The 18357-nt window shown below is 33.8% G+C and overlaps 1 protein-coding gene across 4 annotated transcripts in view; it reads left to right on the forward strand.

The window, feature by feature from the left end:
• LOC131447239 (protein MTSS 1-like) overlaps positions 1-18357 on the forward strand; it is a 42509-nt gene that overhangs the window by 20492 nt on the left and 3660 nt on the right. For 2 of the 4 annotated variants that reach the window (XM_058618861.1, XM_058618862.1), the window contains 4 exons: positions 15531-15756; positions 16638-16841; positions 17535-17687; positions 18040-18196. In XM_058618861.1, the coding sequence (XP_058474844.1) occupies positions 15531-15756; positions 16638-16841; positions 17535-17687; positions 18040-18196 (740 nt within the window). The remainder of the gene's footprint in view (positions 1-15530; positions 15757-16637; positions 16842-17534; positions 17688-18039; positions 18197-18357) is intronic. The other 2 variants (XM_058618863.1, XM_058618865.1) reach the window with 1 other exon arrangement.

Consider the following 18357-nt stretch of genomic DNA (forward strand, 5'->3'; position numbering starts at 1 on the left):
TTTGGACGACATACTATACTATGACTTTTTTGTCACATTTTGGACGACATACTATACTATGACTTTTTTGTCTCATTTTGGACGGCATACTATTCTATGACTTTTTTGTCACATTTTGGACGGCATACTATACTATGACTTTTTTGTCACATTTTGGATGACATACTATACTATGACTTTTTTGTCACATTTTGGACGGCATACTATACTAAGACTTTTTTGTCTCATTTTGGACGACATACTATACTATGACTTTTTCGTCTCATTTTGGACGACATACTATACTATGACTTTTTTGTCACATTTTGGACGGCATACTATACTATGACTTTTTCGTCTCATTTTGGACGACATACTATACTATGACTTTTTTGTCACATTTTGGACGACATACTATACTATGACTTTTTTGTCTCATTTTGGACGACATACTATACTATGACTTTTTTGTCTCATTTTGGACGACATACTATACTATGACTTTTTTGTCACATTTTGGACGACATACTATACTATGACTTTTTCGTCTCATTTTGGACGACATACTATACTATGACTTTTTCGTCTCATTTTGGACGACATACTATACTATGACTTTTTTGTCACATTTTGGACGACATACTATACTATGACTTTTCTGTCTCATTTTGGACGACATACTATACTATGACTTTTTTGTCTGATTTTGGACGACATACTATACTATGACTTTTTTGTCACATTTTGTACGACATACTATACTATCACTTTTTGTCACATTTTGGACGACATACTATACTATGACTTTTTTGTCACATTTTGGACGACATACTATACTATGACTTTTTTGTCTCATTTTGGACGACATACTATACTATGACTTTTTTGTCACATTTTGTACGACATACTATACTATCACTTTTTGTCACATTTTGGACGACATACTATACTATGACTTTTTCGTCTCATTTTGGACGGCATACTATACTATGACTTTTTTGTCACATTTTGGACGGCATAATATAGTATGACTTTTTTGTCTCATTTTGGAGGACATATTAAAGTATGACTTTTTGTCTCATTTTGGACGACATACTATACTACGACTTTTTCGTCTCATTTTGGACGACATACTATACTATGACTTTTTTGTCACATTTTGGACGACATACTATACTATGACTTTTCTGTCTCATTTTGGACGACATACTATACTATGACTTTTTTGTCTGATTTTGGACGACATACTATACTATGACTTTTTTGTCACATTTTGTACGACATACTATACTATCACTTTTTGTCACATTTTGGACTGCATACTATACTATGACTTTTTTGTCTCATTTTGGAGGACATATTAAAGTATGACTTTTTGTCTCATTTTGGACGACATTCTATACTATGACTTTTTCGTCTCATTTTGGACGACATACTATACTATGACTTTTTTGTCACATTTTGGACGACATACTATACTAAGACTTTTTTGTCTCATTTTGGACGACATACTATACTATGACTTTTTTGTCTGATTTTGGACGACATACTATACTATGACTTTTTCGTCTCATTTTGGACGACATACTATACTATGACTTTTTTGTCACATTTTGGACGACATACTATACTATGACTTTTTTGTCTCATTTTGGACGGCATACTATTCTATGACTTTTTTGTCTCATTTTGGACGGCATACTATTCTATGACTTTTTTGTCACATTTTGGACGGCATACTATACTATGACTTTTTCGTCTCATTTTGGACGACATACTATACTATGACTTTTTCGTCACATTTTGGACGACATACTATACTATGACTTTTTTGTCTCATTTTGGACGACATACTATACTATGACTTTTTTGTCACATTTTGGACGACATACTATACTATGACTTTTTCGTCACATTTTGGACGACATACTATACTATGACTTTTTTTTCTCATTTTGGACGACATACTATGACTTTTTTGTCTGATTTTGGACGACATACTATACTATGACTTTTTTGTCACATTTTGGACGACATACTATACTATGACTTTTTCGTCTCATTTTGGACGACATACTATACTATGACTTTTTCGTCTCATTTTGGACGACATACTATACTATGACTTTTTTGTCACATTTTGGACGACATACTATACTATGACTTTTTTGTCTCATTTTGGACGACATACTTTACTATGACTTTTTCGTCACATTTTGGACGACATACTATACTATCACTTTTTGTCACATTTTCGACGACATATTCATACTATGACTTTTTCGTCTCATTTTGGACGGCATACTATTCTATGACTTTTTTGTCTCATTTGGACGGCATACTATACTATGACTTTTTTGTCTCATTTTGGACGACATACTTTACTATGACTTTTTCGTCTCATTTTGGACGACATACTATAGTATGACTTTTTCGTCTCATTTTGGAGGACATATTAAAGTATGACTTTTTGTCTCATTTTGGACGACATACTATACTATGACTTTTTTGTCTCATTTTGGACGGCATACTATTCTATGACTTTTTTGTCACATTTTGGACGACATACTATACTAAGACTTTTTTGTCACATTTTGGACGACATACTATAGTATGACTTTTTCGTCTCATTTTGGAGGACATATTAAAGTATGACTTTTTGTCTCATTTTGGATGACATACTATACTTTGACTTTTTTGTCTCATTTTGGACGGCATACTATTCTATGACTTTTTTGTCACATTTTGGACGACATACTATACTAAGACTTTTTTGTCACATTTTGGACGGCATACTATACTATGACTTTTTTGTCACATTTTGGACGGCATACTATACTATGACTTTTTTGTCACATTTTGGACGGCATACTATACTATGACTTTTTCGTCTCATTTTGGACGACATACTATACTATGACTTTTTTGTCTCATTTTGGACGACATACTATACTATGACTTTTTTGTCACATTTTGGACGACATACTATACTATGACTTTTCTGTCTCATTTTGGACGACATACTATACTATGACTTTTTTGTCTGATTTTGGACGACATACTATACTATGACTTTTTCGTCTCATTTTGGACGACATACTATACTATGACTTTTTTGTCACATTTTGGACGACATACTATACTATGACTTTTTTGTCTCATTTTGGACAGCATACTATTCTATGACTTTTTTGTCACATTTTGGACGGCATACTATACTATGACTTTTTTGTCACATTTTGGACGACATACTATACTATGACTTTTTTGTCACATTTTGGACGACATACTATACTATGACTTTTTTGTCTCATTTTGGACGGCATACTATTCTATGACTTTTTTGTCACATTTTGGACGGCATACTATACTATGACTTTTTTGTCACATTTTGGACGACATACTATACTATGACTTTTTTGTCACATTTTGGACGGCATACTATACTAAGACTTTTTCGTCTCATTTTGGACGACATACTATACTATGACTTTTTTGTCACATTTTGGACGGCATACTATACTATGACTTTTTCGTCTCATTTTGGACGACATACTATACTATGACTTTTTGTCACATTTTGGACGACATACTATACTATGACTTTTTTGTCTCATTTTGGACGACATACTATACTATGACTTTTTCGTCTCATTTTGGACGACATACTATACTATGACTTTTTTGTCACATTTTGGACGACATACTATACTATGACTTTTTTGTCTCATTTTGGACGACATACTTTACTATGACTTTTTCGTCACATTTTGGACGACATACTATACTATCACTTTTTGTCACATTTTCGACGACATATTCATACTATGACTTTTTCGTCTCATTTTGGACGGCATACTATTCTATGACTTTTTTGTCTCATTTGGACGGCATACTATACTATGACTTTTTTGTCTCATTTTGGACGACATACTTTACTATGACTTTTTCGTCTCATTTTGGAGGACATATTAAAGTATGACTTTTTGTCTCATTTTGGACGACATACTATACTATGACTTTTTTGTCTCATTTTGGACGGCATACTATTCTATGACTTTTTTGTCACATTTTGGACGACATACTATACTAAGACTTTTTTGTCACATTTTGGACGGCATACTATACTATGACTTTTTTGTCACATTTTGGACGGCATACTATACTATGACTTTTTTGTCACATTTTGGACGGCATACTATACTATGACTTTTTCGTCTCATTTTGGACGACATACTATACTATGACTTTTTTGTCTCATTTTGGACGACATACTATACTATGACTTTTTTGTCACATTTTGGACGACATACTATACTATGACTTTTCTGTCTCATTTTGGACGACATACTATACTATGACTTTTTTGTCTGATTTTGGACGACATACTATACTATGACTTTTTCGTCTCATTTTGGACGACATACTATACTATGACTTTTTTGTCACATTTTGGACGACATACTATACTATGACTTTTTTGTCTCATTTTGGACAGCATACTATTCTATGACTTTTTTGTCACATTTTGGACGGCATACTATACTATGACTTTTTTGTCACATTTTGGACGACATACTATACTATGACTTTTTTGTCACATTTTGGACGACATACTATACTATGACTTTTTTGTCTCATTTTGGACGGCATACTATTCTATGACTTTTTTGTCACATTTTGGACGGCATACTATACTATGACTTTTTTGTCACATTTTGGACGACATACTATACTATGACTTTTTTGTCACATTTTGGACGGCATACTATACTAAGACTTTTTTGTCTCATTTTGGACGACATACTATACTATGACTTTTTCGTCTCATTTTGGACGACATACTATACTATGACTTTTTTGTCACATTTTGGACGGCATACTATACTATGACTTTTTCGTCTCATTTTGGACGACATACTATACTATGACTTTTTTGTCACATTTTGGACGACATACTATACTATGACTTTTTTGTCTCATTTTGGACGACATACTATACTATGACTTTTTTGTCTCATTTTGGACGACATACTATACTATGACTTTTTTGTCACATTTTGGACGACATACTATACTATGACTTTTTCGTCTCATTTTGGACGACATACTATACTATGACTTTTTCGTCTCATTTTGGACGACATACTATACTATGACTTTTTTGTCACATTTTGGACGACATACTATACTATGACTTTTCTGTCTCATTTTGGACGACATACTATACTATGACTTTTTTGTCTGATTTTGGACGACATACTATACTATGACTTTTTTGTCACATTTTGTACGACATACTATACTATCACTTTTTGTCACATTTTGGACGACATACTATACTATGACTTTTTTGTCACATTTTGGACGACATACTATACTATGACTTTTTTGTCTCATTTTGGACGACATACTATACTATGACTTTTTTGTCACATTTTGTACGACATACTATACTATCACTTTTTGTCACATTTTGGACGACATACTATACTATGACTTTTTCGTCTCATTTTGGACGGCATACTATACTATGACTTTTTTGTCACATTTTGGACGGCATACTATACTATGACTTTTTTGTCTCATTTTGGAGGACATATTAAAGTATGACTTTTTGTCTCATTTTGGACGACATACTATACTACGACTTTTTCGTCTCATTTTGGACGACATACTATACTATGACTTTTTTGTCACATTTTGGACGACATACTATACTATGACTTTTCTGTCTCATTTTGGACGACATACTATACTATGACTTTTTTGTCTGATTTTGGACGACATACTATACTATGACTTTTTTGTCACATTTTGTACGACATACTATACTATCACTTTTTGTCACATTTTGGACTGCATACTATACTATGACTTTTTTGTCTCATTTTGGAGGACATATTAAAGTATGACTTTTTGTCTCATTTTGGACGACATTCTATACTATGACTTTTTTGTCACATTTTGGACGACATACTATACTATGACTTTTTTGTCTCATTTTGGACGACATACTATACTATGACTTTTTTGTCTCATTTTGGACGACATACTATACTATGACTTTTTTGTCACATTTTGGACGACATACTATACTATGACTTTTTCGTCTCATTTTGGACGACATACTATACTATGACTTTTTCGTCTCATTTTGGACGACATACTATACTATGACTTTTTTGTCACATTTTGGACGACATACTATACTATGACTTTTCTGTCTCATTTTGGACGACATACTATACTATGACTTTTTTGTCTGATTTTGGACGACATACTATACTATGACTTTTTTGTCACATTTTGTACGACATACTATACTATCACTTTTTGTCACATTTTGGACGACATACTATACTATGACTTTTTTGTCACATTTTGGACGACATACTATACTATGACTTTTTTGTCTCATTTTGGACGACATACTATACTATGACTTTTTTGTCACATTTTGTACGACATACTATACTATCACTTTTTGTCACATTTTGGACGACATACTATACTATGACTTTTTCGTCTCATTTTGGACGGCATACTATACTATGACTTTTTTGTCACATTTTGGACGGCATACTATACTATGACTTTTTTGTCTCATTTTGGAGGACATATTAAAGTATGACTTTTTGTCTCATTTTGGACGACATACTATACTACGACTTTTTCGTCTCATTTTGGACGACATACTATACTATGACTTTTTTGTCACATTTTGGACGACATACTATACTATGACTTTTCTGTCTCATTTTGGACGACATACTATACTATGACTTTTTTGTCTGATTTTGGACGACATACTATACTATGACTTTTTTGTCGCATTTTGTACGACATACTATACTATCACTTTTTGTCACATTTTGGACTGCATACTATACTATGACTTTTTTGTCTCATTTTGGAGGACATATTAAAGTATGACTTTTTGTCTCATTTTGGACGACATTCTATACTATGACTTTTTCGTCTCATTTTGGACGACATACTATACTATGACTTTTTTGTCACATTTTGGACGACATACTATACTAAGACTTTTTTGTCTCATTTTGGACGACATACTATACTATGACTTTTTTGTCTGATTTTGGACGACATACTATACTATGACTTTTTCGTCTCATTTTGGACGACATACTATACTATGACTTTTTTGTCACATTTTGGACGACATACTATACTATGACTTTTTTGTCTCATTTTGGACGGCATACTATTCTATGACTTTTTTGTCTCATTTTGGACGGCATACTATTCTATGACTTTTTTGTCACATTTTGGACGGCATACTATACTATGACTTTTTCGTCTCATTTTGGACGACATACTATACTATGACTTTTTCGTCACATTTTGGACGACATACTATACTATGACTTTTTTGTCTCATTTTGGACGACATACTATACTATGACTTTTTTGTCACATTTTGGACGACATACTATACTATGACTTTTTCGTCACATTTTGGACGACATACTATACTATGACTTTTTTTTCTCATTTTGGACGACATACTATGACTTTTTTGTCTGATTTTGGACGACATACTATACTATGACTTTTTTGTCACATTTTGGACGACATACTATACTATGACTTTTTCGTCTCATTTTGGACGACATACTATACTATGACTTTTTCGTCTCATTTTGGACGACATACTATACTATGACTTTTTTGTCACATTTTGGACGACATACTATACTATGACTTTTTTGTCTCATTTTGGACGACATACTTTACTATGACTTTTTCGTCACATTTTGGACGACATACTATACTATCACTTTTTGTCACATTTTCGACGACATATTCATACTATGACTTTTTCGTCTCATTTTGGACGGCATACTATTCTATGACTTTTTTGTCTCATTTGGACGGCATACTATACTATGACTTTTTTGTCTCATTTTGGACGACATACTTTACTATGACTTTTTCGTCTCATTTTGGAGGACATATTAAAGTATGACTTTTTGTCTCATTTTGGACGACATACTATACTATGACTTTTTTGTCTCATTTTGGACGGCATACTATTCTATGACTTTTTTGTCACATTTTGGACGACATACTCTACTAAGACTTTTTTTGTCACATTTTGGACGGCATACTATACTATGACTTTTTTGTCACATTTTGGACGGCATACTATACTATGACTTTTTTGTCACATTTTGGACGGCATACTATACTATGACTTTTTCGTCTCATTTTGGACGACATACTATACTATGACTTTTTTGTCTCATTTTGGACGACATACTATACTATGACTTTTTTGTCACATTTTGGACGACATACTATACTATGACTTTTCTGTCTCATTTTGGACGACATACTATACTATGACTTTTTTGTCTGATTTTGGACGACATACTATACTATGACTTTTTCGTCTCATTTTGGACGACATACTATACTATGACTTTTTTGTCACATTTTGGACGACATACTATACTATGACTTTTTTGTCTCATTTTGGACAGCATACTATTCTATGACTTTTTTGTCACATTTTGGACGGCATACTATACTATGACTTTTTTGTCACATTTTGGACGACATACTATACTATGACTTTTTTGTCACATTTTGGACGACATACTATACTATGACTTTTTTGTCTCATTTTGGACGGCATACTATTCTATGACTTTTTTGTCACATTTTGGACGGCATACTATACTATGACTTTTTTGTCACATTTTGGACGACATACTATACTATGACTTTTTTGTCACATTTTGGACGGCATACTATACTAAGACTTTTTTGTCTCATTTTGGACGACATACTATACTATGACTTTTTCGTCTCATTTTGGACGACATACTATACTATGACTTTTTTGTCACATTTTGGACGGCATACTATACTATGACTTTTTCGTCTCATTTTGGACGACATACTATACTATGACTTTTTTGTCACATTTTGGACGACATACTATACTATGACTTTTTTGTCACATTTTGGACGACATACTATACTATGACTTTTTTGTCTCATTTTGGACGACATACTATACTATGACTTTTTTGTCTCATTTTGGACGACATACTATACTATGACTTTTTTGTCACATTTTGGACGACATACTATACTATGACTTTTCTGTCTCATTTTGGACGACATACTATACTATGACTTTTTTGTCTGATTTTGGACGACATACTATACTATGACTTTTTTGTCACATTTTGTACGACATACTATACTATCACTTTTTGTCACATTTTGGACGACATACTATACTATGACTTTTTTGTCTCATTTTGGACGACATACTATACTATGACTTTTTTGTCACATTTTGTACGACATACTATACTATCACTTTTTGTCACATTTTGGACGACATACTATACTATGACTTTTTCGTCTCATTTTGGACGGCATACTATACTATGACTTTTTTGTCACATTTTGGACGGCATACTATACTATGACTTTTTTGTCTCATTTTGGAGGACATATTAAAGTATGACTTTTTGTCTCATTTTGGACGACATACTATACTACGACTTTTTCGTCTCATTTTGGACGACATACTATACTATGACTTTTTTGTCACATTTTGGACGACATACTATACTATGACTTTTCTGTCTCATTTTGGACGACATACTATACTATGACTTTTTTGTCTGATTTTGGACGACATACTATACTATGACTTTTTTGTCACATTTTGTACGACATACTATACTATCACTTTTTGTCACATTTTGGACTGCATACTATACTATGACTTTTTTGTCTCATTTTGGACGACATATTAAAGTATGACTTTTTGTCTCATTTTGGACGACATTCTATACTATGACTTTTTCGTCTCATTTTGGACGACATACTATACTATGACTTTTTTGTCACATTTTGGACGACATACTATACTAAGACTTTTTTGTCTCATTTTGGACGACATACTATACTATGACTTTTTTGTCTGATTTTGGACGACATACTATACTATGACTTTTTCGTCTCATTTTGGACGACATACTATACTATGACTTTTTTGTCACATTTTGGACGACATACTATACTATGACTTTTTTGTCTCATTTTGGACGGCATACTATTCTATGACTTTTTTGTCTCATTTTGGACGGCATACTATTCTATGACTTTTTTGTCACATTTTGGACGGCATACTATACTATGACTTTTTCGTCTCATTTTGGACGACATACTATACTATGACTTTTTCGTCACATTTTGGACGACATACTATACTATGACTTTTTTGTCTCATTTTGGACGACATACTATACTATGACTTTTTTGTCACATTTTGGACGACATACTATACTATGACTTTTTCGTCACATTTTGGACGACATACTATACTATGACTTTTTTTTCTCATTTTGGACGACATACTATGACTTTTTTGTCTGATTTTGGACGACATACTATACTATGACTTTTTTGTCACATTTTGTACGACATACTATACTATCACTTTTTGTCACATTTTGGACGACATACTATACTATGACTTTTTCGTCTCATTTTGGACGACATACTATACTATGACTTTTTTGTCACATTTTGGACGACATACTATACTATGACTTTTCTGTCTCATTTTGGACGACATACTATACTATGACTTTTTTGTCACATTTTGGACGACATACTATACTATGACTTTTTTGTCACATTTTGTACGACATACTATACTATCACTTTTTGTCACATTTTGGACTGCATACTATACTATGACTTTTTTGTCTCATTTTGGACGACATACTATACTATGACTTTTTTGTCACATTTTGTACGACATACTATACTATCACTTTTTGTCACATTTTGGACTGCATACTATACTATGACTTTTTTGTCTCATTTTGGACGACATACTATACTATGACTTTTTTGTCACATTTTGTACGACATACTATACTATCACTTTTTCGTCACATTTTGGACGACATACTATACTATGACTTTTTTGTCTCATTTTGGAGGACATATTAAAGTATGACTTTTTGTCTCATTTTGGACGACATACTATACTATGACTTTTTCGTCTCATTTTGGACGACATACTATACTATGACTTTTTTGTCACATTTTGGACGACATACTATACTATGACTTTTTTGTCACATTTTGGACGGCATACTATACTAAGACTTTTTTGTCTCATTTTGGACGACATACTATACTATGACTTTTTCGTCTCATTTTGGACGACATACTATACTATGACTTTTTTGTCACATTTTGGACGGCATACTATACTATGACTTTTTGTCACATTTTGGACGACATACTATACTATCACTTTTTGTCACATTTTGGACGACATACTATACTATGACTTTTTCGTCTCATTTTCGACGACATACTATACTATGACTTTTTTGTCTCATTTTGGAGGACATATTAAAGTATGACTTTTTGTCTCATTTTGGACGACATACTATACTATGACTTTTTCGTCTCATTTTGGACGACATACTATACTATGACTTTTTTGTCACATTTTGGACGACATACTATACTATGACTTTTTTGTCACATTTTGGACGGCATACTATACTAAGACTTTTTTGTCTCATTTTGGACGACATACTATACTATGACTTTTTCGTCTCATTTTGGACGACATACTATACTATGACTTTTTTGTCACATTTTGGACGGCATACTATACTATGACTTTTTGTCACATTTTGGACGACATACTATACTATCACTTTTTGTCACATTTTGGACGACATACTATACTATGACTTTTTCGTCTCATTTTCGACGACATACTATACTATGACTTTTTTGTCTCATTTTGGAGGACATATTAAAGTATGACTTTTTGTCTCATTTTGGACGACATACTATACTACGACTTTTTCGTCTCATTTTGGACGACATACTATACTATGACTTTTCTGTCTCATTTTGGACGACATACTATACTATGACTTTTTTGTCACATTTTGGACGGCATACTATACTATGACTTTTTCGTCTCATTTTGGACGACATACTATACTATGACTTTTTTGTCACATTTTGGACGACATACTATACTATGACTTTTTTGTCTCATTTTGGACGACATACTATACTATGACTTTTTTGTCTCATTTTGGACGACATACTATACTATGACTTTTTTGTCACATTTTGGACGACATACTATACTATGACTTTTTCGTCTCATTTTGGACGACATACTATACTATGACTTTTTCGTCTCATTTTGGACGACATACTATACTATGACTTTTTTGTCACATTTTGGACGACATACTATACTATGACTTTTCTGTCTCATTTTGGACGACATACTATACTATGACTTTTTTGTCTGATTTTGGACGACATACTATACTATGACTTTTTTGTCACATTTTGTACGACATACTATACTATCACTTTTTGTCACATTTTGGACGACATACTATACTATGACTTTTTTGTCACATTTTGGACGACATACTATACTATGACTTTTTTGTCTCATTTTGGACGACATACTATACTATGACTTTTTTGTCACATTTTGTACGACATACTATACTATCACTTTTTGTCACATTTTGGACGACATACTATACTATGACTTTTTCATCTCATTTTGGACGGCATACTATACTATGACTTTTTTGTCACATTTTGGACGGCATACTATACTATGACTTTTTTGTCTCATTTTGGTGGACATATTAAAGTATGACTTTTTGTCTCATTTTGGACGACATACTATACTACGACTTTTTCGTCTCATTTTGGACGACATACTATACTATGACTTTTTTGTCACATTTTGGACGACATACTATACTATGACTTTTCTGTCTCATTTTGGACGACATACTATACTATGACTTTTTTGTCTGATTTTGGACGACATACTATACTATGACTTTTTTGTCACATTTTGTACGACATACTATACTATCACTTTTTGTCACATTTTGGACTGCATACTATACTATGACTTTTTTGTCTCATTTTGGAGGACATATTAAAGTATGACTTTTTGTCTCATTTTGGACGACATTCTATACTATGACTTTTTCGTCTCATTTTGGACGACATACTATACTATGACTTTGTTGTCACATTTTGGACGACATACTATACTAAGACTTTTTTGTCTCATTTTGGACGACATACTATACTATGACTTTTTTGTCTGATTTTGGACGGCATACTATTCTATGACTTTTTTGTCTCATTTTGGACGGCATACTATTCTATGACTTTTTTGTCTCATTTTGGACGGCATACTATACTATGACTTTTTTGTCACATTTTGGACGACATACTATACTATGACTTTTTTGTCACATTTTGGACGACATACTATACTATGACTTTTTTGTCACATTTTGGACGACATACTATACTATGACTTTTTCGTCACATTTTGGACGACATACTATACTATCACTTTTTGTCACATTTTGGACGACATACTATACTATGACTTTTTCGTCTCATTTTGGACGACATACTATACTATGACTTTTTTGTCACATTTTGGACGACATACTATACTATGACTTTTCTGTCTCATTTTGGACGACATACTATACTATGACTTTTTTGTCTGATTTTGGACGACATACTATACTATGACTTTTTTGTCACATTTTGTACGACATACTATACTATCACTTTTTGTCACATTTTGGACTGCATACTATACTATGACTTTTTTGTCTCATTTTGGACGACATACTATACTATGACTTTTTTGTCACATTTTGTACGACATACTATACTATCACTTTTTCGTCACATTTTGGACGACATACTATACTATGACTTTTTTGTCTCATTTTGGAGGACATATTAAAGTATGACTTTTTGTCTCATTTTGGACGACATACTATACTATGACTTTTTCGTCTCATTTTGGACGACATACTATACTATGACTTTTCTGTCTCATTTTGGACGACATACTATACTATGACTTTTTTGTCTGATTTTGGACGACATACTATACTATGACTTTTTTGTCTCATTTTGGACGACATACTATACTATGACTTTTTGTCACATTTTGGACGACATACTATACTATGACTTTTTCGTCTCATTTTGGACGACATACTATACTATGACTTTTTTGTCACATTTTGGACGGCATACTATACTATGACTTTTTGTCACATTTTGGACGACATACTATACTATCACTTTTTTGTCACATTTTGGACGACATACTATACTATGACTTTTTTTTCTCATTTTGGACGACATACTATACTATGACTTTTTTGTCACATTTTGGACGGCATACTATACTAAGACTTTTTTGTCTCATTTTGGACGACATACTATACTATGACTTTTTCGTCTCATTTTGGACGACATACTATACTATGACTTTTTTGTCACATTTTGGACGGCATACTATACTATGACTTTTTGTCACATTTTGGACGACATACTATACTATCACTTTTTGTCACATTTTGGACGACATACTATACTATGACTTTTTGTCACATTTTGGACGACATACTATACTATGACTTTTTCGTCTCATTTTGGACGACATACTATACTATGACTTTTTTGTCACATTTTGGACGGCATACTATACTATGACTTTTTGTCACATTTTGGACGACATACTATACTATCACTTTTTTGTCACATTTTGGACGACATACTATACTATGACTTTTTTTTCTCATTTTGGACGACATACTATACTATGACTTTTTTGTCACATTTTGGACGGCATACTATACTAAGACTTTTTTGTCTCATTTTGGACGACATACTATACTATGACTTTTTCGTCTCATTTTGGACGACATACTATACTATGACTTTTTTGTCACATTTTGGACGGCATACTATACTATGACTTTTTGTCACATTTTGGACGACATACTATACTATCACTTTTTGTCACATTTTGGACGACATACTATACTATGACTTTTTTGTCTCATTTTGGACGGCATACTATTCTATGACTTTTTTGTCACATTTTGGACGGCATACTATACTATGACTTTTTTGTCACATTTTGGACGACATACTATACTATGACTTTTTTGTCACATTTTGGACGGCATACTATACTAAGACTTTTTTGTCTCATTTTGGACGACATACTATACTATGACTTTTTCGTCTCATTTTGGACGACATACTATACTATGACTTTTTTGTCACATTTTGGACGACATACTATACTATGACTTTTTTGTCTCATTTTGGAGGACATATTAAAGTATGACTTTTTGTCTCATTTTGGACGACATACTATACTATGACTTTTTTGTCTCATTTTGGAGGACATATGACTTTTTTGTCACATTTTGGACGACATACTATACTATGACTTTTTCGTCTCATTTTGGACGACATACTATTCTATGACTTTTTTGTCTCATTTTGAACGACATATTAAAGTATGACTTTTTTATCTCATTTTGAACGACATACTTAAATGTCATAGTTTAGTACGCTGTCTGTTTATGAACAGTGTGCTGTATCCACAGTAACAGCGCCCCCTGTCTGTCTGTGTGTTGCAGCAGTCTGAATAGTGTGAACAGCAGCGACTCTCGCTCCAGTGGCTCTCACTCTCACTCGCCCACGTCTAATTTCCGTTTCCGAGCGTCTTCGTCCTCGTCTTCGTCTCTTCTCCCTCAGCAAACTCCCGCTCGACTGTCCTCCGTCTCGTCTCACGACTCCGGCTTTGTGTCGCAGGACGCCTTCCAGTCCAAGTCCCCTTCCCCCATGCCTCCAGAGCCAGCACAGGTGAGGTGTGACCACGTCCACAGGAGGGCGCTTTGACCCAAACACATTTCCTATTCCCATGTTCAGGAAAAAGACTGAAACTCTGATTTTTCTTTAAGCGAAAAATGTTTTGATTGTTTCCAATTGACAAAAGCAACATTTTATTCCAGTATAAGTTATAAATGTATATGTTAGTTTAGGATAGACACTTGACTTTTAATTAGATTTTTTTGAAATTTATCAATACTAAAAAATTATTTTTTAATATAAAATAGATAAAACTTATACGAGTATTAGGGCCACAGACTTTGAGAATACAAAACAAAAATGACAAATGACAAATCTTAAATTAACACAATATTCTAGTATTAAATTTGATAAACTTTGTTAATTAAGGACAAAAACACGAATACTTAAATAATATTTTTTAGTGTCTCACATTTAAAAGCCAATGAGAATTTACAAATTTGCATAAATGTCATCTTATACCTGCAAAAATAGACACAATGTTGTAAATTAATGAAAACTTAATTTCATGCGTGTTATGTGAAGGTTATTTACGGAAATCTTTTTGTAGGGGACATTTTAAAATTGAAACAAACAATTATTGTAAAGAGGGAGCCACTGCAGCTCATAATCTGTGATAAACCTGAAAATATTTTGGTATAAATGTAACTTTGCATTGAGTTTACAACAGAAAATACCCAGATTATTGTCCGTATTGATTACATTTTACATTTTTATAAAAATGTTCACTTTTTAACAGTCGTCGAAAAGTTACATTTTATGAACTTTCATATAAAATGATTAAACATTCATCAGAAATGTTGCCGAGTGTTTTTAAACGTCATGTTTTCACGTCTCCATCTTTGGTGGGTTTTTTTTACTCCACTCACCTTCAGTTACACAATGGTTTCGACCATCACGCTGCCCTCTGTCTGCACGGAGCAGTACTGCAGGCTCAGGACACTCCCCTCCACCCTCCATACTTCACCTCCACCTCTTCCATCTCCTCGCCCTCCTGTTCGCCCGTTTCTCCCACATGGCCGTGGTCACGTTCGGGAGACTCGGGAGAATTCTCCCGGGGAACAAACCCGACCTGGAAGGTCTGATCCTCGTTTTCCCTCATGTTTTACTCCTCGTTTGTCCTTCTTTCTTTTACTGTTAGTGTCAGTTTTTCATCTCATTTCCACATCAGTCTTTAAGCTTCATACAACTGTTAGATACACTTTACCAACAGGAAACTGAAGTCACTCTCCCACACCAAACCCTATAGAGAAAATCAGTGGTTTTCACATCACACGCAGGAGTTGTTGATCCACTGCTGCCTCCATCACTAAGTTCTAATGTCTTATTTTCTCGATTCGCCTTTTAAAATCCTTTGCTCAGCTTTACCTCAGTGACACAAAGTGACCACACGAGGCAGCAGAGGACCAGCAGCTCCTGTGTCCCTGCAGCTAAAATCACTGACTTTCTCTATGGACTTTGGTGTCAGTATCACTGAGATCAATCTGAACAAAGGATTTCAAATGTCGAATTCTGAAAAATAAGACATTTGAACTTAGTGATGGAGCCAGCAGTGGATCAACAACTGTGCGTGTGTGATGTTAAAATCACTGATTTTCTCTGTGGGGTTTGGTGTGGGAGAGTGAGTGCTTTACTAACTTCAGTTTCCTGTTGGAAATAATAATTATTATTATTAAAAAAAACTATTAACCAAATGTCCATCAACTCTGAATAAAGACATTGATTATTGATGGTTAAGGATAACTGAAGTGGACTGATGTGTTTCTGTGAAGGACTGGACCAAACCAGGTCCATACGATCAGCCCATGGTCAACACTCTGAGGAGGAGCAGAGACAGGAGAGAGACAGCAGAGGGCGCTGATGTCACCGCTCCAGGGGAGGAGCCACAAGGGGTGAAAGGAGGTCATGTTCTGACATCACCAAAGGTCAGATGTTTTCTTTTCTTGATGTTTGTTATTTAAATCAAGTCTGAAGAAATTTAAACGACATTTGTTAACGTAGGAGAAAAAATTGTCTTACATCTTTAAAAACAAACATTAAACTTTGTTTGACTTACTTACTTCTAGCTCTTGTTTGTAATAAATGCACTTATTGTAAGTATGTCTGCTAAATAACATGTATTGTAAACTTTTTATCGATTAGCGAGAACTGTTGTGTGAGTATATCACATTTCACAAATCCTCCGTATTTATTTAGTGTGACTTACACATAGTTTTTCTCGTGGACGTTCAACAAAAGACTGATTATTTATGTGTGTGTGTGTGTGTGTGTTGGCAGGAGGACAGAGAAGCTCATGAGGAGTTGGCCAGAGTTCTGGCCCGAGGTCTTCATCTGGACATACACGGCTCCTGCAGAGACTCACTGCAGAGCTCGAGCGGCTACAGCAGCCAGACGAACACCCCCTGCTGTTCAGAGGACGCCATCGCAACACAAGGTACACACACACCTTAACCACAATTCAAATCTGTAACCAGTTCCTCAGAAATTCTGCCTCATACTTACTGGGTCTCGTCTCTGGTCCAATAACACAAGTTCTGTGGGTGTCTCCACAGACACCTTTGAAGGACACGTTATTGTTGACGTTGTCACGTAACT

This window comes from Solea solea, chromosome 20, assembly GCF_958295425.1.
Source record: "Solea solea chromosome 20, fSolSol10.1, whole genome shotgun sequence".
In the NCBI taxonomy this organism is placed as follows: domain Eukaryota; kingdom Metazoa; phylum Chordata; class Actinopteri; order Pleuronectiformes; family Soleidae; genus Solea; species Solea solea.